The sequence below is a fragment of the Peromyscus californicus genome, unplaced genomic scaffold (genome assembly GCF_007827085.1).
Source record: "Peromyscus californicus insignis strain IS unplaced genomic scaffold, ASM782708v3 Scaffold_13__1_contigs__length_99412109, whole genome shotgun sequence".
Taxonomy (NCBI): Eukaryota; Metazoa; Chordata; class Mammalia; order Rodentia; family Cricetidae; genus Peromyscus; species Peromyscus californicus.
The window spans coordinates 85,686,086-85,708,082 of NW_026294424.1; the positions used below are offsets into that span (position 1 = coordinate 85,686,086).

The 21,997-nt window shown below is 48.9% G+C and overlaps 1 protein-coding gene across 1 annotated transcript in view; it reads left to right on the forward strand.

The window, feature by feature from the left end:
* Shroom3 (shroom family member 3) overlaps nucleotides 1-21,997 on the forward strand; it is a 301,901-nt gene that overhangs the window by 230,203 nt on the left and 49,701 nt on the right. Inside the window, exon 3 of the mRNA XM_052735386.1 lies at nucleotides 18,961-19,092. Within this exon, the coding sequence (XP_052591346.1) occupies nucleotides 18,961-19,092 (132 nt within the window). The remainder of the gene's footprint in view (nucleotides 1-18,960; nucleotides 19,093-21,997) is intronic.

Here is a 21,997-nt window from a genome sequence, read left to right on the forward strand (position 1 = left end):
TTTAAGAATAGGATAAACATCCATCTGCCTGGGATGGCTTCAGTGTGGTACTGCCTGAATAAGACAGGTCACTCACCTCTCCCAGCTTCCGAGTTGAAGAGTTCTAAAAGCAAATTCCCACTTGCAGTGACCTGGAAACAAAGAACTTAACCAAAACTACCTGAGCCTAGCCGAGGTGAAGCCGTTTCCGTGAAACAAAGGGATTTTGCTGAGAATGATTCTAGATTATGCTGCGACCCCCCCCCCCCCCCAGTCTTCTCTGTGCTGTTCAGAAAATCACGACCGGTTTCATTCTGAGGGGTTGGAGGTTGAATACAGAGGCAGTTCTGTGAGTTCAAGCGAAGGAATCGATTGATGGGAAAGAGGAGTTTTCCCTTACACGCAGCGTGTGTGTCCTCTTGTAGAGTGAACCTCCGAGGATGACAAACCCGAAATTATTCTTATTCCCCTCCCCTCACCCTGCCTGGCCCCTCCCTCTCTCCCCTCACTGTTACCTGTGCTGGCCTGGGATCCTGGACTCAGGCCATCCTCCTTCCTCAGTTCCCCAGCAGCTGGGAGTGAGTACAGACGGCCAGCACAATGCTGGCCATGCGGTCTTCATTTTAACTCAGATATTCTGGATGTGAGTTACATCTGGTCACAGTTTATTGAGGTTACCAGTTCTTAACTGATGTGTAAAAGTTGTCCATACTTACGGGGTGCCGTGTGATATTTTGATACCTGTATATACTGTATCATGTTCAAATCTATTCAGAAATTTATCATTTCCTTGTAGTTCAGTTTTTAAGCCGGGTAGTGATGGCACATGCTTTATTCTCAGCACTCGGGAGGCAGAGGCAGGCCGATCTACAGCCTGGTCTACAGAGTGAGTTCCAGGACAGCCAGGGATACATTCAGAGAAACCCTGTTTTGAATTGACCCCCCCCCACACACACACACAAAGAAAATTAAAACGCCACCATTTCTCCCAAAATTTATCCCTGCTTTGCATGTTCCCTTGGAGCTCATGGTACATTAACCCAAACCAAGTGGGCCTGTAATGAGTGTTGGAGGACCCCCGCGGTGTTCTGGCTTTGCTGGTTCCTTCCAGAAGGTAGAATTTCATGGCTTGCCACTAGGTCTGCCTGCCTGTTTGACAGAAGTGTGTAATTCTAACCAGCGTGTGACCTCAGCTGCAGTGACACCTTCCTCCCTTTCCTGAGTATCACTTGACCAGGGGCTGCCACTCTTCTTCCTGGAAGGTCACCGAGGGGCTCACGTTCTGGGAGAGGTCAGGGCAGAAAGAAGCAAGACTTAAGTCTCTGGCCTGACAGTGTTTCACCTCTCTTGAATGCGCCACACACACCCCACCCCCGCCACTCCACAGCCTTGGCGTTATTTTCTTGCATGCCCCAAACTGATTTTCTTAGGCTCTCATAACACCAAATAAGAAAAAGAACAGTGGACATTCACTTATTTAGCAAACATTTACCATGTGGGAGGCATCCTAGAAACTAGGGATGGGTTCCCTGCCTTCAGGGAGCTCATCGTATATGAAAAACAAAGCATGTTAATAAGTTACTGTCATTCTCTGGGAGTAGGGTTCAGGGGTTAAGAACATAAGTTTATTGTAAAGTTAAATATATACCAACCTGTGACCCAGCGTATTCATGCCCAAGTATTTATCCAAGAGAGTAGATGAAAACAAATGTCTATTTAAAAAAAAGGAGAGACTTGTTTAGAGTATCCATAGCAACTTAATTCATGTTTGTCCACATCTGGAAATAATCAGGAGAGCAGATAAACTGTGGCACACCCATACGATGGAATACTATTCAGCAAGCAACAAAAATGAGCGTCAGGTCCTCAGCCCTCGATGAGTCTCAGGAACTCTGTGCTAACTGAAAAGTCAGATGAAAAAGAACACATAAACTGTTTATTTATTTACTCTACTGTGGATTGAAACCTGGGCCTTTCACGGCCCAGACAAGCGCTCTACCCCTGAGCTACATTGCTAGTCCTAATCAGTGAACTAATCAATGATGGTAGAAGTCAGTGGTTGCCCAGGAAAGGGCTGGAAAGAAATAAGAACTTTGTGTGGTGATGGAAGGGCATTGTGTTCTGTTCTCAGTCACATAGATGTCGGCCGTGACTGAACCCTGTTGAACTGGACACAGCATTAGGAAACTGGTAGAGGGCCTCCCTCCCTCCAGTCCTGCCTTTAGGTGTGTGTAACATTGCCTTGGGCAAGTTAAGAGATGCCTGGGGACATTGGACAGGACCTGCGCCTCTCCTTAGATTGTAGGAGGACAGAGCTAGATAATGATGAAGAGTATTTAGCTTGGTCTGAGCTCAGGGACTTGTTCATGTTTCTGTGCACTATGGTGAGTATGTGGTTTAAAGTGTGAGTGACTTACCCTTTATGTTAAAGGCACTTTGGTTAGGGTTAGGAAGGTTTTGTGGCAACAGAACGGCTACCCCCGGCATTACATGTCTCCATTTTAGTAAAGATCTCTTTTTGTGTCTGTTGGGGATTTCACTGTAAAGTTCTGGCCTGCCTGATCAGATCACAGGGGGGCACCCCTGACCAAGATGCTGTTTGCAATTGATAGCCGGTGACAAAGAGAAAGTTAGTTTCGAAGTGTCACTAGGTGTATCTGCCACACACCAGGTGACCCCGTGTCCGGGAATTGTGGGCCAAACCAAAATCCCATGCTTTCTTTTGGTTTGGTTTTTTGGTGAGCTTTTTGTTTGGTTTTGGCTTTTTGGGTTTGGGTTTTTGTTTGGTTTGGTTTTTGTTTTGAGAGAGAGCGAGCGAAGTCGGATGGGTTGGGAGTTGGGGGGGATCTGGAAATAGTTGGGAGAGTGGAAAACAATGAAATACATAGTATGATTTTTTTTTTTTCTTTTGAGACAAGGTTTCTCTGTGTAGCCCCGGCTGCCCTTGAACTCACTTGGTAGACCAGGCTGGCCTAGAACTGAGTTGGGCCATCTGTGTCTGCCTCCAGAGTGCTGTGATTAAAGGTATATGCCACCACCATCCTTTGAAAAATTTTTCTTAATGCAATGAAAAAAAAAAGGGGAACTTGTCTTTAAAGTTACATCAAAGAGAGGAAGCGTCTGTTAGACAAACCCTACTTTTGAAGACTGATTTTGTGATAGTATTTCAAGGGAATTCCTTCTGGGCTGAGGCTCAAAAGCATCTTCCGGGAAGCCAGGTTAAATGTTCACATCTTCCATGATCTTTCTAGAGATGCAGGTGAAAAAAGGAAGTTTCTAGGCTCTGAATCAGATACTTTGTTTTTTTAGACTGGTCTCCAGAGCGAGTTCCAGGACAGGCAGGGCTATACTAACCCTGAGGTGATAGCACAGGCCTTTAATAGCAGCATATTCAGGAGGCAGAGGCAGGCGGATCTCTGTGAATTTGGGGCCAGCCTGGGCTACAGAGCGAGTTCCAGGACAGTCAGGGCTACACAGAGGGAAAAGGGGATGGCTTTTTTAACTTGAATTTTGAGTGAAAAAAAAAGTTTTGAAAGAAGGACAATAGATAACCTATTAAGTTTCCATTGTTTCTTTAAGTTCAAGTATTTGGGAAAGATGTTCTATGCTTTGCCAAATCCAAAGAGGCATTGTTGTTGGATTGGTTTAATTCATTTAGTAAACATTTCTCAAACATGGCCTGAGAACTCACCAGCCTCCAGGAATGCAGTGATGAATAGCTGGGCATTGTGCTCTAGTGCTTGTAGGTATTCTGAACTGAGTGTGAGCGCGAACATGGTTCTGCCGGGCTGTTTCTCCGAATCGACTGCATTGTCCTGGGAGAGTTCTAGTTTTTCATGTATTGTGTTTTGTTTCCAAAGCCTCCAGCTAAAAATGAAGATTTAAGATCCTGGTGTTATTTCTCCAAACACTGGCTCTTACTCTGGTATTCTTTTTATTATTCCTTACTAAAAATAGCAACAAAACAGTCTTGCATAAAGGCCACTGAGGGTAGTAGAAAGGTCACACACAGACTGTGCAAACAGAATGGTCTAGGTTTGAATCTGAGCAGGGATGCCTTCTAATGGCTTGGGGAATCCATTTCCACCTCCATTTCTGCATGTGTGAAGCAGAGATAATAATACCCTGAGAGAAGCTGTGGTAAGGATTAGCTGGCAACATACATGTCAGAATTACCAGCCAGCCACCTGGCGGGTGTTAATTGCTAGCCTTTACTTGCTAATGCTCACTTCCTGAGGCTCAGGCCCTGTTTGGTACTGCCGGTCTCTTGGTCGATTTGATCTTCCTCACATTCTTGTAAGGTAGGCACTATTATTTCCCTTTTAAAGTGAGGAAACCCAAGACACAGGTGAGATCAAATAGCTTGTAGAGTGCTTGGAGGTGTCAGGGCTAGAGCCAAGTCCACCCATCCCCTGAATTGATGAAGTCCATAACAGACGTTGGATACCTTTCCCTTTAAGGGAATATTTTTGAGATGCAGTTATCCCAGAAGAGAATAGCACCAGTAATAAGTGAACTTTGTGTCACTCTGCAAATCAACGTTAGTGCAGGAGAAATTGTCTGACTCCTCTCTCTCTCTCTCTCTCTCTCTCTCTCTCTCTCTCTCTCTCACACACACACACACACACACACACACACACACACACACACTTTTTTTTTTTTTTTCAGACAGTCTTGGTGTATAGTCCAGGCTGGTCTTGAACTCTCGATCTTCCTGTCTCCTCCTCGCAAGCGCTGGGACTACGGTTGTGTTCCACCGTACCTGGCTGTGTGTGCACTCTGAACCAGTTAAAGGATCTTCCACCTGGTTGTTGGGGGAAGAGGTATTGTTGGAGAGGCAGGCTCCTCCTTCACTGCCCTGGAGTCTCTCTGTGAGAGACTCTGAGCCTGTCCCCCCATGCTTTAGCAGAGGAGCTCCAAGTACGTTCTGGTAGGTCCACCAGTTCATGAACTCAAATTGTAGGGATTTGGCCTAGACTTTGTGACAGTAGAGGCCAAAATAGTGTCTCATTCTGCAGAAGACTGGGAGGTAAGCCGGGTGCTCCTCAGCGTTGTCTCGGTAAGAGGAAAGTCAGCTGTCGACACAGTATTCTTTTTAAATTACTTATGTCCATGGACATGTCCTCAGCTTCCGGATGGTAAAGAACCTTGACCTAAAACATCAAATAAAAAGAAATCATAGTAGTGGTTTGAAAGCCCTACTGCTGAAGACGAAGGGATTAGCTGGAAGTAAATACTGTTAAATACCGTATAGACATGGCCTAGTTGCTTTCTGTTGCTGTGATGAAACACTGACCAAAACCAACTTGGAAAGGGTTTGATTTAGAGACCCTGATCACAGTTCATCATCAAAGGAAGTCAGGGCAGAAACCATGGAGGAAGGCTGCTCACTGGCTTGCTCTCAATGGCTTGCTCAGCCTGCTTTCTTACACATCCCAGGGTCACCTGCGGGGGACGGGGGCGGGGGAGTGGCACCTCCCAGAATTGGGTAGACCCTTCCACATCTACCATTCATCGTGACTGTGTCCCACAGACGTGACCACAGGCCAGTCTGATGAAATCCGGTAGAGGCAGTTCCTCAGTTGAGGCTCCCTCTGCCCAGGCGATGGGACTTTGTGTTAAACTGACAAAAACTAAGTGGCACAAAACTCTGTTGCCTACTCCCCTACACACACAAACACACACACACACACACACACACACACACACACACACACACACCCCATCCTGGTTGTTGAGCTAGATACACAGAATTAATTTTTCTCCTTCACAAGGCAGAGTTCCCTGGACATCTGAAATCTCAGGGCCCCTTCCTCAATCACTTAAGAGGGCAGGTAGCTCTGATCACAGGCACCCTGGGGAGAAGCTAAGTGCCGAAGGGAGGAGCCCTCTGCAGAGTGCAGTCAGTGGCTCCGTATTGGCAGGGATGTCACTGTGTGCCATCTCTGGCCATCCGAGTGAGCTGTGTTACCTCAGTGCAGGTGAGGGCCGTCAACTGGCAAGTGCAGTTGGGGACACTACACTCCCAACGGGGAAAAAAAGAAATGTTGAAGATCCTGCAGGATTAGCAGCAGCCTGGCTGCCCTGACACCCTCGAGGCCTTGTGCCAGGCCGCTTAACTGTGGGCAGGCCCTGACCCAGCCTGGGTCTCACCACAGCAGGCATGGCTGCAGTTAGGAGAATGCAAGACTTGAGTCCCTCGCAGCCTCCTCACCATGGCCTCCAGTCTGCGCCTCTAACATTCAGCCTTTTGTGTTGGTTCCCATGGTTACCTCCTCACCGGTAGCAGCTGGAATGTGTGGTGTGAGGAGGCTGTCTCCCCTACCGAGCCAGGTCCGGCTGGGGCGGAGGCCAGTGATCCACAGCTGGATTGGTGAAGTGGGGTCACAGTCCAGTACCTCGCCTTTGTCCTGGATTCTGTACTCTCTCCCCAGACCTGACATGTCAGGCTGGCGGTGGGAGGAGACCCGTGGGCTGACAAGGACAGCTCCCAGGGTATTTCTTGCCCCAGCCCCGCCTGGATCGACTGTCACTGACCTGTCTGACTTTAGTCTACAGGGACTCTTTCTGTGTGTGTGAGTGCCCAGAAGACACTATTCTGCACAGTCAGTCTCTTCTTCCCTGACTCCTTTCCTGTGGGCTTTTGTGCCCCAAACTGTTAGTTGACATTGATGAGACCAGGAACTGGTATAAAGGCAGGTTTTGCTTCCAGCCTGGAAGACCAGGCAGGTCCTGGAAACCCAGGAGAGTGTGGCAACTGGCAGGTCACAAATGGGAACAAAACTAGCCAAGAGTGTGTGTGTCCCTGAGCTCTCTCAGAACACTGTTTGGAAGCTTCTTTGGTTGCCTGGTGGTAAAGGGAGGAAAGTCAGCAGCAGAAGCCACATCCATTCTGCTGCAGAAGGCGCTGCCAGAGGAATCCTCAGGCTCACCTAGAACTAGACACACTTTTCTAGAGAACTTTCCACCCCATAGGTACCTTAAGAAGCCCTTGGGCGGTGGCCCAGTGGGAGAGGGTGGTTAAGACATACATCCTTGGAGGCTTGTTGTAGTTTAGGCTTTCTATTTTACCATTTCTTTGGGATCCTAAATAAGTTAGATACCATGTGTTTCAGAAGCACTCCCTAGGTTGTCGCAAAGATTAAATTTGCTAGGTAAAAATGCTTTGTAAAGCATAGAGCAGCGCACAGGTACCAGTTGTAATATTTTCAAATGATGGTTTGAGACTGCTGTGCCAAACCGAGGCCACAGATTCCTCGGTCCTGCTGTGTGTTATATGGGCCAAATGTACCTTCTTAGAAACGACTGGGGGCTGGTCGTGGTCACACACATCTTTAATTCCAGCACACGGGAGGCAGAAGCAGGTGGATCTCTATGAGTTTGAATCCAGCCTGGTCTACACCGCCAGTTCCAAGCCAGTAAAAGGCTTCATAATGAAATTCTGTCTCAAACAAAACAAAACAAAAAATGATGTGTGTGAGGGGAATAAATGATTGGGACCAGAGATACCTCAGATCTTGGAGTTTGGGGGATTCTTGAATATTCAAATCGTTGACTGTATTTAATCCTAAACTTTGAAATAATAATAATTTTTAAAAAGCATGTGATTTCAGTTGTTGAAATTTTGGGGTTTAAGAACAGTTTTGTTTTCCATATTAGGATGTGAAACCTGTGTATGTCAGTAGACCCAGAAATCTCAGCACACAGGGACACCCAAGATCAGACAGAGGGAGGGCATCCCAGCCTCCCCCCCCCCCATTACACTATCCACAGGAATGAAAGGAAGAGTAAAAATAATGGGGACGCGTAGAAGAACCAGCCCCCAGAAGCATAGTCCCACCTTGAGGATGTCTGCCGCAAACTGGTTAGCTTTCTGCATTCTGGCTGCCTTTTGATACCTCACCTGCCTTACCAGTGGCTCTCCCACAGAATTAAAGCTTCAGCAGGGGAGAGAAGTGTGCCCAGGAGAAGCCTGGCTAATAGCAAGGTGGGAAAACTTTAGGCTTACTGTTTTCAGATGTTGAAATAGCGTGGAATGCTTATTCCCATCCGAAAAAAGCAGAATGAATCTTGGAAACAGATGCATTTGCCGTGGGCTCAGAAACCGTGCATGTGAGCTCCTTCCTAAGACCAGTAATCCTCTTGGGCAAAGTGAGGATTAGGTTCCCTTGCAACAAGACGGTGAGTTCGCTTTTTGCCAGGATTCCTTGGCTGATGCTGCTGAATTTAGCAAGGAGTCTATTTCCTCTCAATGAATGACAGCCTCCATTAGCATTTAAAAATTTTTAGTGTGTGTGTGTGTGTGTGGTGCATGTACGCCTGAGTGTAAGTATGCACACCATTAGGCAAGTCTAGGGTTGGGACAGCTTCCCTGCTTGTAGATGGGACAACGAAAGCTTGGCTCCTATACACTGCACTGGGACCCCAGTGTCCTTCCAGAGCCCCAGTCCCTCCATCTTGCTCCCCAGTAGGAGAATAGGGAATCTCGCCCAGAGCTTGAGGGGGGATAGACTTGACAGAAAATCTGGACCCCCAACTCCAGATGCCTCTAAATGGTCAGGAAGTTCCATCCACTGGTTTCATTCTTCCTAAGGCCTGGGGCTGGAGCAGCAGCCTTCACTCCTCCAAGCTCTGTCTGTACCCTTGACCTTGACCATTTCCTTCTCACCTCCACGCCCTCTCTGCTAGTCACTTCCTAAGGGGTCCATATATAGTACAATATGTCACCAGCTCTTTGCTGCAGAACACCCCCTTATCACTTTGGGATTATTTATATCTCTTTCCAAATGCATTGGGCATTCAGAGTCCCCACCCCCTTTTTAAGGACTCAGAGTCCATTGTGACACCACTGTCTTAACCCTGCACGGCAAATGCCCACATCCATCTGTCGTTATGTAGACCATGCTGATTAGCTGCTAGGAGCTTCCATCTTGTAGCAGTTATTATGGCACAGGTAGATATAGCCCCCAAAAAGATAGGTCCTTTTTTTCCTTTTTTTTTTTTTTTTTTTTGAAAACAAAGTTCTGAGGCTCAGAGAACGGGGCTCAGAAACTGGAAATTCTAGCTTGGAGTCTGCACTTAGGAAGTGCTCAGCACGAGTTGATGGCATCCTCAGATGTCGTTTGATCAGGACTTGTCACCTATGCCCCTTTCCCAGTTTCATGCACGATAACCTCATCCATGTGGCAGAACAACCCAGAACACTGACTTGACTTGGGGCAAGTCTGGTGGCCCAGTGAACTCCAGGGATCTACCTACCTGTCTTCACCTCCCCAGGCTGGGATTACAGGTATGCCGTGCAGCACCGGGGAACCCGGGTCCTCATGCCGGCACCGCAGGCCTTACCCACTGAGCCGTCTTCCCAGCCCAGGGAGCAAACTGTTAGATAAATATTTACTGGGCATTATTGCTAGAAAGAGAACCATAACTGGCCAAGGAAGAAAAGAGCCCCAGATCGGATTAAGACTTTTTCATGGTGGTTACGAGCATACATACTGCCGCCAGCCAGCCTCCCTCGAGGGCTCACATGAGGGGTAATAAAGACAGTCCTCGTGTCTTGAAGAATGGTTGTGAATATTCGAAGATGAGTATAGTGCCCAGCTTGGCTCAAAGTACTCCCGGAGTAATTAGAGCTTCTGTGACAGCGGCTCAGTCACCTGCTCTCCATAGGACTGGTGGGTGCGAGCATATACGTAGACAGTGATGGGCAGAGAGGAGAGGGCTTGCTCAGTCTCCTGTGCTGTATTTCCACAGCACTCACCGGGCTTGTAAGTGTGTAATTGAATAATTATTTGCACATGGGGGTCGTAACGGTTTGCCTTCATTGCAAGTATAATGCCTGATTTCAGTATACATTCCGTGATTGGCCCTTGGTGACGATTGGCCGAATAGATGGTTAGGCTGGGTATAGAAGCAGCCAGAATGTCTCAGAATGCCTCTTGTCTCAGAGTGAGCCAGCTCACTTGATAGGTGTCGGGTTGTTCTCAGCCGTGTGCCTAGTGTTAGGAAGCATTCTAAGGGCAAGAGTGCAAGCTGGGTGTTGTGGGTAGGAGGAAGGGCGCCCCTTTGATGCTGGCCCAGTGTCTCCAGGTGTAGGAACAGTTGGCCTTGGGACAGAGGAGTCCCTTTGGAATTTTAGTGACTTTCTTCTCTCTTCTCCTTGGGCTTTCCCTGCAGAGAAGCCTTGGGGATTAAGTGCTTGCCACCCTTTCCACAGAACTTTTAGGGCTGTCACGTTCAAAGGCGGTCTGTGCTGAGAGAGATCCCAAGATGAAGTGCGTGAAAAGTGGAGCTAAGGACACTGTTCCGCCAGCCATCTAGTTTACGAGTTGTGATCGTGAGCAGATATCTGCCCCTCTGCAACACTGTCAAATGGGGATGGCTGATTATGCTGTGTGTGTCTTTTAGGATCTTTGAGGGCCCACTTGAAGGAGGTTTGGGAAAGCGCTTCCTGAGCTGCGTCTGACGTTAGTGTCAGGATGCACAGCTTGCGGCAGGGACTTAAGTGTGTTGCCAGCGACTGGCAGAGAGCGAAGGTTGGAGAAGGGAGACCTGCATTTTCTCAGGAGGCATTCACCTTCCCCGTGACACTACTTTCCCAGAAACCCTGCTTCATCTCCACCTATTTTCGGTGGTTATCGAAGCTCCACAAGCCGCTGTCCCCCAGGAGGTGCTGCAGGAAGTTGGTGGAAGCCTGGAGAAGTGAGGTCCAGTAAGAGGTCAGCAGCCCTTTGGGGACATGCCCTTGAAGGACATAGTGGGCCCACAGCCCTTCCCCTTCCTTTGCTTCCTCTCTCTTGCTCTCCGGGGCTGAGGTGGTTTACAGTGTCGCATGTCCCTGCCATGGCATGCTGCGGCAGACCCCAACCACAGAGCCAAGCCACCCTGGTCTAAAACTGAGCCAAAGTAAAGCCTTTTAAAAAACAGGCTGATTACCTCAGCCGTAGTGACTCACCACGTGCCTGGCACATGTGAGTCTCAAGAAGTGAATATTTGTTGACAGGTGTTAGAGTGCTTTATACGAATCAAACTCTGTATATCTGTGTTTCGGCTGTTAGCATTCCTCCTGTTTCGTAGGGGAGGAAAGTGAGACGCAGAGGTAGGTGTCCCGCCCAAGGTCAGAGACCTACCAGGTTGTAGAGCCCGATTGAGGACTCAGGCAGCTGGCACTGGAGTCCCTGTTGTCCATACACATGTGAGAACGAGACACGTCTCAGGGTTGTTCCAAGTCTTGGTCTCTGAACGTTTGAAGCTGGACCTAGCAGGGGTCTCACCAGTTGAATTGTGAGCCCCTGAGCAGGGGCCCTGCTTACCACAAGCCTTTACTTAGGGCCTGGTGTGCCAGAGGGCCTGGTGTGCCAGAGGGCTTGCTGAGTACAAAGATTGAAGTCAAGGGCTGCAGAGACGGCTCAGTGGGTAAAGGTACTTTTTGCTAAGATTGATGACCTGAGTTCAAATCCCTGGCCCCACAGGAAGGAAATAGTTGCGCTCTGTTGCACCCATACCATGGCACACACTCGTATACACACACACACACACACACACACACACACACACACACACACACACACACTATAAATAAATAACTTCAAAAAAGAAAGATTGAAGCAGATTAATACTACTTTTAGGCGGTTGAAAGATAGGACTAGTCATTTGAACTCCACCCCCCGCCGCCACCCCCACCCCCCCATTCCTCCCTTTCCCATCTTTATACAAGGTTGACATCTAGAAATGGATAAGCTTGTTTAAATGCCAGTGATAAAGATTATAGGTGTGGGTCCATTTGAAATGTTTTCAGGACAGGAATAGAAAGTAGCCCGAACAATCGCAAGTGGACCCAGGCCTGAGATGTGCAGAGACCATCAACCCAAGGCTCAGTCAGGGGTTATGTGTGGCCCTGTTGTCACAAACCAAGCCGAGGGAGCAGGGTGAGTGAGCAGGAAGACAAGGAGTTTCTAAGAGCATGTCAGCCCCATGCCTGTGATTAGAAGTCCCAGATAGGGCGACACCAGCGTATTGCCAGAGGGGAACCAGCGTACGTCAGAGGGGATGCAGACTGAGCTGCCTAGATCGCAAGGAATGATTGAAAATTGAAAAAAAGAGTAATGAAGAGATAGTGACCCGGAGGTCAAGCCTCAAATAGATAAGTAGCCAAGGGTCAGCAGTAAGAGCAAGGGGGCCTTTGGAGAAAGGGCAGTGCATTGAGAATGTCTGGGGAACCTTTGACCCATGGTCACATGGTCAGTCGCCAGAAACCGAAGAGTAGCTGTGTTTAAGAACAGGCGTCTGTAAAGGCCAGGAGTTCTTAAAACACCCTTCAGGCACTGAAGGAGCCCAGGCCTTGTCAGCCTCGGAGGCTCTGGGAGAGGGGAAGGAGGTGTGTGCTGGGGACCCCACTGCAATGACTTGAGAACTTGCTAGCCCAAGACAGTGAGTGGTCAGAGAGACAGGGAAGACCTGGAGCAGAAGGAGAAGCGAGAAGTCCCTTGAAACACCCAGGATGTAATGTGGCTTTCAGGAAGGCAGGCAAACTGTCATGAAGAAGAAGTATGTATGTGCACCCAGCATAAACGCAAAGGAAATTCTCCGGGTCCTGAGGACAGACATGGTCCTGTGTAAACATACACTGCCCACTTAATTACTAAAAGCTTTCTGGTTGCTTCCAAAGGAAGACAGCAACATTGCACCAGGGCATGCCAGCTATGTGTCCAAGGTTTTGGCCAGTTTCTGGCAATGCCATGTCTCTCTCAAGAAAGGCTGCACCAAAAAAAAAAGTTAGGGCCCGTGGCCTAAGGAGACAGTCACAAGAAGAAAGGGTGAGCTCGCCTGTCTTAGGAACCAGCAATGCCTTAGGGAGTTGAAGGCACAGAGCCTCATTTGGGAAGTCAGAACGCATCCCCAAGAGGCCGCCCACCACCTCTTACCCCCACACTCATCTTGGGTGGAGCTGGGTCAAAAGAACGTAGTGAGTCGTGAAGGAAAAACCATATGGGAACCCTGGCAGAGCACACTGCTTGCCAAGGCAGACAGGATACAAGTGAGCAGCCCCATGTGGTGATAGGCACAGTAAAGGAAATGCTGGGTACCAGGAAGGAGACTGTTGACATCAGATAAGGCAGCCCGTGAAGGGGGACTCTTGACCCGGAACCTGAAGGCTAAGGGATAGCCAGGAAGAAATGGAAGGAATGTTCGAGTAGACAGAAGAAGAGGTAGGGAGCTTGGTGGGTGTGAGGACACTGGAGAGGCTCTGGGTGAGGTCAGGAGGGTTGAAGGATGGCCAGGAGTCAACGAGGCTGACTCCTTGAGTCTGGGTTAAGGAGCACTTCCTCCTCAGTGTGCAGTAGAAATCAGGAGAGGACGCTGTCCACTCAGTTTAAAGGTTGTGTTGACTGCCGCAGAGACACTGGATTAGAGGGGACAGCAGTGGACGGGGGAGGAAGTGCCTGGTCTCCACAGGTGAGTGGAGCCTGCCTGTCCTTGGCCTGTTACTGTCCATGTCCTCGAGGCATGACCCTTCCATTCGCCACTCTTCTTCCCATTCAAGGATAAAACAGAGAAACTAAACTCAGCATAGGCCAGGAACTAAGTGGACCTGGCGAGCCCATTTGAATAGGCTCAGGCCCCTGTGTCGTCTTCGGCTTTCACCATCCTGCTGTAGATTTTACAGTGTTCAAACAGCCACGGGAACAGAGTGATCTGGAGCTTTCTCTTCTTGTGTTGGCTGAAACCCAGTCCAGAAAGTAGTTAATGGACGCTATTAAAACCCCGCACAGTAAAGCAGTCAGGAGCTGGGGGTCTTAAGGGGCAGAATGTACCCATCCTAGGAAGCAGAAAGAGGTAGCTGGTTGACCTGTGTTTCTTGTTTCTTAAGTATGAGGAAGAGAGACATTACAATGGCTTGCTGTAGCTGCAGATCACAGTAATTTTCAGCCCGGCTCACCCTTCTCAGGGTGGTTAACTCCTGGTTTATCACCCATGGTTGTGATGATACTGAGGCCGGAGACGAGGAAGAGACAACATAAAACAGTCCCCAGAAGTATCTCATGAGTGTTGCGACACACTCACTGAGGAGTTGGGTTACAGATTGGTTGACCATTTAGCAGTTCTTCATCCACTCAACAAATTCTGGTTGACTGTACCAGGGTTCATAGTGGGGCTACTTATGTTAGGTGAGCAGTTAAAGAGGGGCCTACCAAAGCAGGCAGGTGGAAACCCTGTGATCATCCCCGACGGACGCAGCCACACTCGTGTGCACTCTGTGTGCTGGGAGGAGGAGGAGGAGGAGGAGGGAGAGTGGGCTCAGCCTGCTTCACCCCTGCTGTGTCCGGAAAGGTGGCACAGCCGCACGGTTTATTTCAGTATTTTCACTTGAAGAGGTTTTGCTGACCCCAGGAGCTTCTATGGTGTATTTTAAGTAGAAATAATTCCATGTGATAACTTTGAATTAGTGGACCTATCATCTATTCTCATCCAGGTTAGTAATCTGAAGGCCTAAAAGTCTGTGGCATAAACAGAGTTTTTGAAACTGCTGAGTTGAAAGGAAGAGTGAGTAGTTGTCTGGGATTTCAGTCCCCAGTGAGTATAATTCTGTGTGTGGTCTGAGCCAAGACATACAGCTTCTGTGTCTCAGTGTGTTCTGGAAAATGAGTCTTAGGGGAGAGAAAAAAAAAAGCCTCACTCATTGTCTCTTTCATAAGGAGTTTTGATAATAACTCACAACATGTGGGAAAGCGCGTACATCCTTTTGTAGGAAAGACCTGGGTCAGTCTGCCTGAGGCATGTGGTACCCCATTAGGACTTGTCGGAGGAGATCAAAGTGCCTGCTGACTGTCAATTACGGCTGTGGGGGAAGTCCGCAGAGGAGTCTGCAGGGTGGGGAGACCGGCTTTCTGGAGACAGTGTGAGTTTAATGGCCAGACAGGCTCACTATGCAGGTAAGTGGTTCTGTGTACAGATAAGACAGAGAAAGACAAAAAGAGAATTCCAAGGTGCTGAGTTGATGGGCCTCCCCAAGTTCATTCTAAAACTGTCTTCCATCTAGCCTCACTGTAGCATTCCTTTTCATTAGAACGTGTAAGTTTGAAACTATTTATTTGTTGTCCAGATTATTCTAGAAGAGTTTAAGGCAGGAGTGTGGGTGCCGGCAAATGCTTCCTGGACTCTCCAGTCTGACTTTCAATGGTGTCTCTCCCAGCTCACCCACTCTGGTTCTTGGACCTCCCTGTCACCAGGTCCCCTGAACCAGCCTAGGGCAGGAGCGTGAGGCTCAGCAGGCAGGTTGTTATGGCGTCACCTGCGATTACAGTCCCACGTTCAGATGGCCTCATTAGTCTTTACCCAGCTGCCCTGGCCTTCTGAGATGACACGTGGTTAACTGCCCTGGCTCTGGAGGGCAGTGCTGAGACGCTGGTCTCGGCCCACTAAAAATCCTTAAAAGATGCGATGATTGCATGTGGCTGGTGCTTGGGACCCTCCCACGTTGGCTTATTCTGCCTGCTCAGTCATTGCCCGGGACACCCACAACCCGTGGTTCTGTCTCTAGGTATGTCCAGGATGGGGACCGGGAAAAGAAAAAGAACAGAGCTTCAGAGGTTCAGCCACTGCACAGAAAGGACAGAGCCAACACTGCGGTTTAAGTCAGAAATGAGGAAGTTATTAAATGCCACAAAGGCTCTCGGCAAGGCCTGCCTGTGGTTGTTTTTCTCCAGTAGAGGACACTAAGGTCTAGGGACACCTGGAAAGGACAAATCCAGCCCGTTGTGGCAGAGTGGATGATGTCAGTGGGTGGTCTTGAAGGGTGCTTTGTTTTTGAATGACATTTACTTGTGAGGAGGAGAACACGGGACAGCTTGCGGACATGATGTGATCTCTCCTCCTCCAGTCTGCGTCCTGGAAAGGGAACTCAGGCCGTCCGTGGGGCCCAGCAGCTCCTGCCCCGTCTTGCTGGCCGTCAGAGTGTGCTTTCTGCGTTCATGAGACCTTTACATTCAGGGGTTGAAGGGGGAGGGTCCTTTGAGTCTACTTTGCACCTCAACTTAAGCCAAATGTCTGTCTGTCTGGCGTCGCTGGGGTTGTGTGGGAATTTCTAAGTGCAGACGGCATGAATTTTGTAGAGGGATTGGCCTGTTAACTCTCACTGGCCAAGGCTCTTCTATCCTCTCTGAGTGAACTAGGCTGTTTTAGTTACAGCTACTTTGTGTAATCATTGAAAGAGGCTCTAACACGAAGCTATTATTATTATTATTATTTTTTTTTTTTTTTTGGTTTTTCGAGACAGGGTTTCTCTGTGTAGCTTTGCGCCTTTCCTGGAACTTGCTTTGGAGACCAGGCTGGCCTCGAACTCACAGAGATCCGCCTGCCTCTGCCTCCCGAGTGCTGGAATTAAAGGCGTACGCCACCACCGCCTGGCACGAAGCTATTATATTAAGACAGAAATGAAAATAATGGGGTTATTGAGCACATACCATGCTAGACGGTCAATATACATTTATCTAGAACTTTTGGAACAACCCTGCAAGACAGATACAATAATAATATTAGGCTAATTTGCTGAGTGTTTAATATGCCCTGGGCTCTGTTCTAAATACCTTACCTGTGTTATAAAAGTGTCTCAACAGCCCTGTGCAACAAGTGGCCCTTTGTGTCCATTTTATAGATGAAAGAGCAGAGGTGTGAGAGGACCCAGCTAGTCAGGACACGTTCTCCAGAGCCGAGTTTTTAGCCCTTGTTCACAGTCCCTTGTATTGTCTTTCCTACAGTTGAGGAGCCTGAGGCCCAGAGTTTACTGGCCCAGTGCCATTAAGGTCATAAGTGATATAACCTCAAGCAAGCCTTAGTGGTCAAGTTTAGGATTCTGTTGAATGAGGTGGGACGGCATAGATGGAACTACGTGTGGAATCCAGTTTTGCATGGCTATCATGGAGTTTTATTAAGCTCCCAGTTCTGGAGGCTGAAAGTCCCAAGTGGGGCAGGCTTCTTGGTTCCCTCTCTGGCAAGAGCCCTCAAGGCTACACCATATCTTGTTGGATTGCGTCATGACTGGGAGCACAGATCAAGAGCAAAACAGGAAGTTGGATAATGATTCAGGGGCCAAGTTTATCTGTCTAATAGCCCAGTCTTCCAAGGGCAGGACTGTTAATGCCCGCCCCCCACCACCATGCGATCCCACCTCTTAAAAGTCCTACCGCTCTACAGAGGCCCTAAGTCCTCAGGAGACACCTTCAGAACTGATCCAGGCCACCACTAAGGTAAAGAGAGACTCTGTGCCTCCAGAATAGAAAACCCCAGGGCTGGAGAGAAGGCTCAGCAGTTGAGAGCACTTACTGCTCTTCCAGAGGATCCTGGTTCAATTTCCCAGCACCCACGTGGTGGCAGCTCATAGCTGTCTGTAACTCCAGTTCCTGGGGACCCAACACCCGTGGCAAAAACAACAATGCACATAAAATAAAAATAAATAAATTTTAAAAAGAATAGAAAACCCCAGCTGAGACCCTGAGTCCCTCCCCCCATACCCTGGGATAAAAAGTTCTTTTCATTGGTCTTAGGGTTGGAGAAAGAGCGTTCTTTGACTTCGTTCTGTGTTCTAAAAAAATAGGAGGCCAGATGGACAGGATTAATCTTGACAGCTGCTTGGTAATCCTTCCCTTCTGGCCAAGGCATATGCAGAGGCGGAGCGGCCTTACGTGCCTCTCAGGTCCAGCAGTTGGATCTCAGGGGCTAGAAAAACCCTTGAAGACAAACTGCACACACCACCGGGGGGATGACCCGACCCATGAGTGGTTGGCGAGCTGCCTCAGTGGGCAGGAGCACTTCCTGCAAGAGCCTCACAACCCGAGCTGGGTCCCGGGAATCCAAGATCTGTAATCCCATCACTCCTGCGGGGAGCGGGGAGGGGGGCGACTGGAGAGTCTCCTGGGCCAGGTAGCCTGGAACACGCAGCACAGTAGAAACAGAAAACCAGGAAAAAGAGAGTCGATTCACCAAAGTTATCCTCTGACCACGGGTGCCACGGCGCACACACACACACACACACACACACACACACACACACCCATACTCACACTTCTACACCACACGTAATAATAAAACAAAAATTTAAAACTAGTTCCAAGCTTGAAGCAGGGCCAGTGTGATAAAGAGGTGACGCCGAGGGTGTTTGGAAATTCTAGACCCGAGTCTCTCCTGAGGAGAAACACGCCTGTTCCCATGACAGAAGGGCGCTAGCAAAGTGGGCCTGACCATTTTTCTCTGACGGCCTGGGAGTGTGGAGCAGAGGAATTACAGGGATGAGAGGTTCGGGCCCGAGGGTGGGAGGCTGGATTGAAGTGAATGCCCAAGAGGCTTGCCTGCCAACACCATAGGATCTGAACAGTGTGAAATAGTTGCAGCCCGAGAGTTGTCGTGTGTCTTCCCGAGCTGCCACCCACTAAACAGAGCATGGGCCGTGCGCTGCACTTGGAGACTCTGCCCCTCCCACAGAAGCTGACTTGGTTTCCGGGAAACAGTGTGATGGTTTGGACCATTGCGTTCACTTTCAGTTGTCTGTCCACCTCGTCGAGTCCTAACAGTTAATGTGGCTGAGGTATGGCTCTGCGGTCGAGCATTTGTCCAGCATGCACAGAGTTCTGGGTTAACCTGGAGGACTGCAGCCCTGGGGCCGTGCGCATGCCGGCTGCATGTTCTACCTCTGAACGACTCCAAAGTCCTGGGACTGCAAAACATGAAAAATAACTACTGTGTCTTTCAGAGAAATACAGAAATACGCTTAACTAGCCGTAGAAACATAGGCAGGAAGGGTGGAAGACCCTCTGTAGATTTGCTGGCTTTCGGGCAGAGGGCTTGGGGTGCAGACTGAATCCTGCTTTGGCTCAGCTGTTTTGTTCTGGCTCCAGTCCGTGGTCGTGTATTTTCCAGTGAGATCCACTTGCACTCCTCCCTGTAAAACCCACGGCGCTCAGCTGTTTATTGTCTTGTTTTTAACAGAGATGTGTGTGCGGACCCAGGCCGTGCAGATCCTGGCGCCTCTAACTCCCTCGGCTCAGAGCTGCTCACCGGCGGTCCCCAGCACCGGAAAGCGACATGGTCAGGAGGGGTGAAACTTCGGCTGAAGCAGAGGTAGGAGGCATGGAGGTCAACACCGAGCAGGGTGGAAGACAAGACTGGCGCCCTCAGGGGAGGGTGGAGGCAAAGATGGCCAGAGACACAGGCTGGTGGGAGAGGAAAGGGGCCAAACAAGGGGGCCATGTAGGTTAAAGTACAAAGGGATGATAATCTTGTTTGTTTTAGGCCAGGGGATTGAACCCACGGTCTTGAAACATAACAGTAAATGCTCTACCACTGTGCTATTAGACATTAGAAGTTTGAATTATGTACTGGTATAGTGACATATGCCTTTAATCCTAGTACTTGGGAGGGAGGCAGGTGAGTGTCCATGAGTTGAAGGCCAGCCTGTTCTGCATAGTAAGTTCTAGGCCAACCAGGGCAACATAGTGAGTCCCTGTCTTGGAGAGGGAGGGTAGAGGATGTGTGCCAACCTAGATTTGCTTGTTCCGTGTTTAAGATGCACAAATACACATTAAAGTATCTGTTATGTATTATGTAGTAAAACAAGACTTGTATTTGATGTTTGCATCAGGATTCTGTATTATATTCCATTTTAAGAAAGTACTCAAAAGTAGTTTGAACATGCCAGAGAGCCAGAGCCAGCTGCTTGCAGGGGGTGGGTGGGGTGGGGTAGGCTGGGCTGGGCACAGGCTGAGCTTCTCGGAACCATCGGGCAGGCTCGCTCCCAGCAACAGGTGGGGGCAGAAGCTCCAAGGCCGTCACCGCTCCCCTTGGTCACCTCGTGTCTTCACAGTGCAGAGACTCCAAACCGTGTCATCCGCTGGGCAGAGCCTGGAGGTCAGGAAGTCGTCATGCGGACAAGGGCTGTTCTAACCTGGGAAGAAAATGACCAAGTCTGTGCTGACAGGACACAAGATGTCACAGACTCAAGATGGATTAAGGAGACAGAGTTACTAGCAGACGAGAGCACAGGAAGGGAGAAGGGCAGTTCAAGAGTGGTTTCCAGGGACCCTGCTGTGGGGCACTTGGAGATGCTGGTAGGACTCTTGGCCAACGCTGGGGGAGCAGAAAGAGTAGAGGCTGCCTGCTGGTTAAGAGTGGGGATTCAGGCTGGGTGTGGGGACACATGTCTTCAATCCCAGTAGCCGAGGAGCAGAGATGGGTGGATATCTGTGAGTTTCATAGGAGACTCTGTCTCCACAAGAAAGGTAGAAGACAGTTGATGTTCTCTGGCCTCTACATTCGTACGTGTATGCACAGACATGAAGACACAAATACACACAGAAAATATTCTGTAAAGCAATCCTTGAAAAGTTGAACAAAGGCTGGAGAAAGGCTCAGAGGTTAAGAGCACTGGCTGTTCTTCCAGAGGTCCTGAGTTCAATTCCCAGCAACTACATGGTGGCTCACAACCATCTGTAGTGAGATCTGGTGCCCTCTTCTGGTGTGCAGGTGGCCATGCAGGCAGAACATTGTATACATGATAAATAAATAAATCTTTAAAAAAAAGTTGAACAAAACAAATGAACTTAGATATATCTATTCAGTAGCTTAACCATAAATAAACCATTTTTAAATCCAGCCAGGGATACTGGGTGCTGTGCTATATGCCGGTAATCTTTGCCCCTTGGGTGCTCTAAAATGAGAGCTTATCTGGCAAGGTAGCAAGCTCCTTTCTCAAACAAGCCAATAGAAAACTAGTCAGTTATCACACCAGCATACTCACAGTGCTGTCTGTGTGGAGGGAAACGGACAGGATCCGGTGGAGAAGTAATTTCTCCTTAAAGTCCTGAGCTTTGGGTGGAGGAAGCGGGGAGCAGAGCTCATTGGGTGGGGTGCTTGCCTAGCACGATACAGCCTGGGTCTCGTCCCGAGCACCATATAAGTTAAGCATGGTAGTGTCTTAAATCCTAGCACTTGAGGAGTCAGAGGCAGGAGGATCAGAAGTTCAGAGGCATCCTGGGCCTCACAGAGAAATTGAGGCCAGCCTGGGGTACACGGCACCTATCTTAAACAAAAACGGTCTTGAGTTTGGGTGTTGCACCCATTACTACTGTTCAGCTGGGGCCTCACTCCGTGTGCCTGGGCTTGTATATGTGTGTGCTTTGTCTCCGTAACTATAGTTACAAGGCTTTGTGGCCATACTTCCTAATTCTCTCTTGTCCCCCGAGGTCACCCAAGTGTGTTAGCTGCTGTGACAGAATCCCCACCATGGCAGCTGAAGGAAGAGAAGCTCAGTTTGGGCTCACAGTTTGAGGATGCGGTCCGCCGTGGGGGTGGGGGTGGGGGTGGGGGTGGCAGTGAGGGCGGCTGTAGCTGAGGCCACAGGAATGGAGGAAGCTGCTCACACTGCACCTCCATCAGGAAGCTGAGAGGAGTGAGTCCCTGCTCAGCTCTCCTCCTCCTTTTTCCCGTTTTTTAAATCCCACCCGACAGTTTGGTGTGGCCCATGTTCAGGGTAGGTCTTCCTTCCTTAGTTGAACTTCTCTGGAAACACCCTCGCAGGGATGCCTGGAAGTATGTCTCCTAGGTGACTGCAAGTCCATACTAGACTGCTAGGCTGATGAGGAGGATGGAACTTAAAAATTGGGGTGGCGCTCATCCAGCTATAATCAGATTCTAACTCTTAATTGGTTTAGCTTTTACATATTTTGAAATCATTGTAGACTCACAAAATAGTACTAGTAATTTCCCAAACCTGCTACCCAGCTTCTCCCTAATGTTAGTACTTTTGTTAACAGGAGAAGTATCTAAGTAAGAAAGTGGGCACTAGTTGGTAATACCACAGACATTAGGACTTTAGAAACGGCAGATCACGAAGATTGGCCATTGTCTCCCCATGCTAGCCTTTTCTGTTGAGGGATGCTACTTCACAGTTTTCACATTTCCTTAGTTGACTCCTAATTCAGGATACTTTTTTGGCTTTTGTGACTCTCGGATTTTTTAAAAACATTTC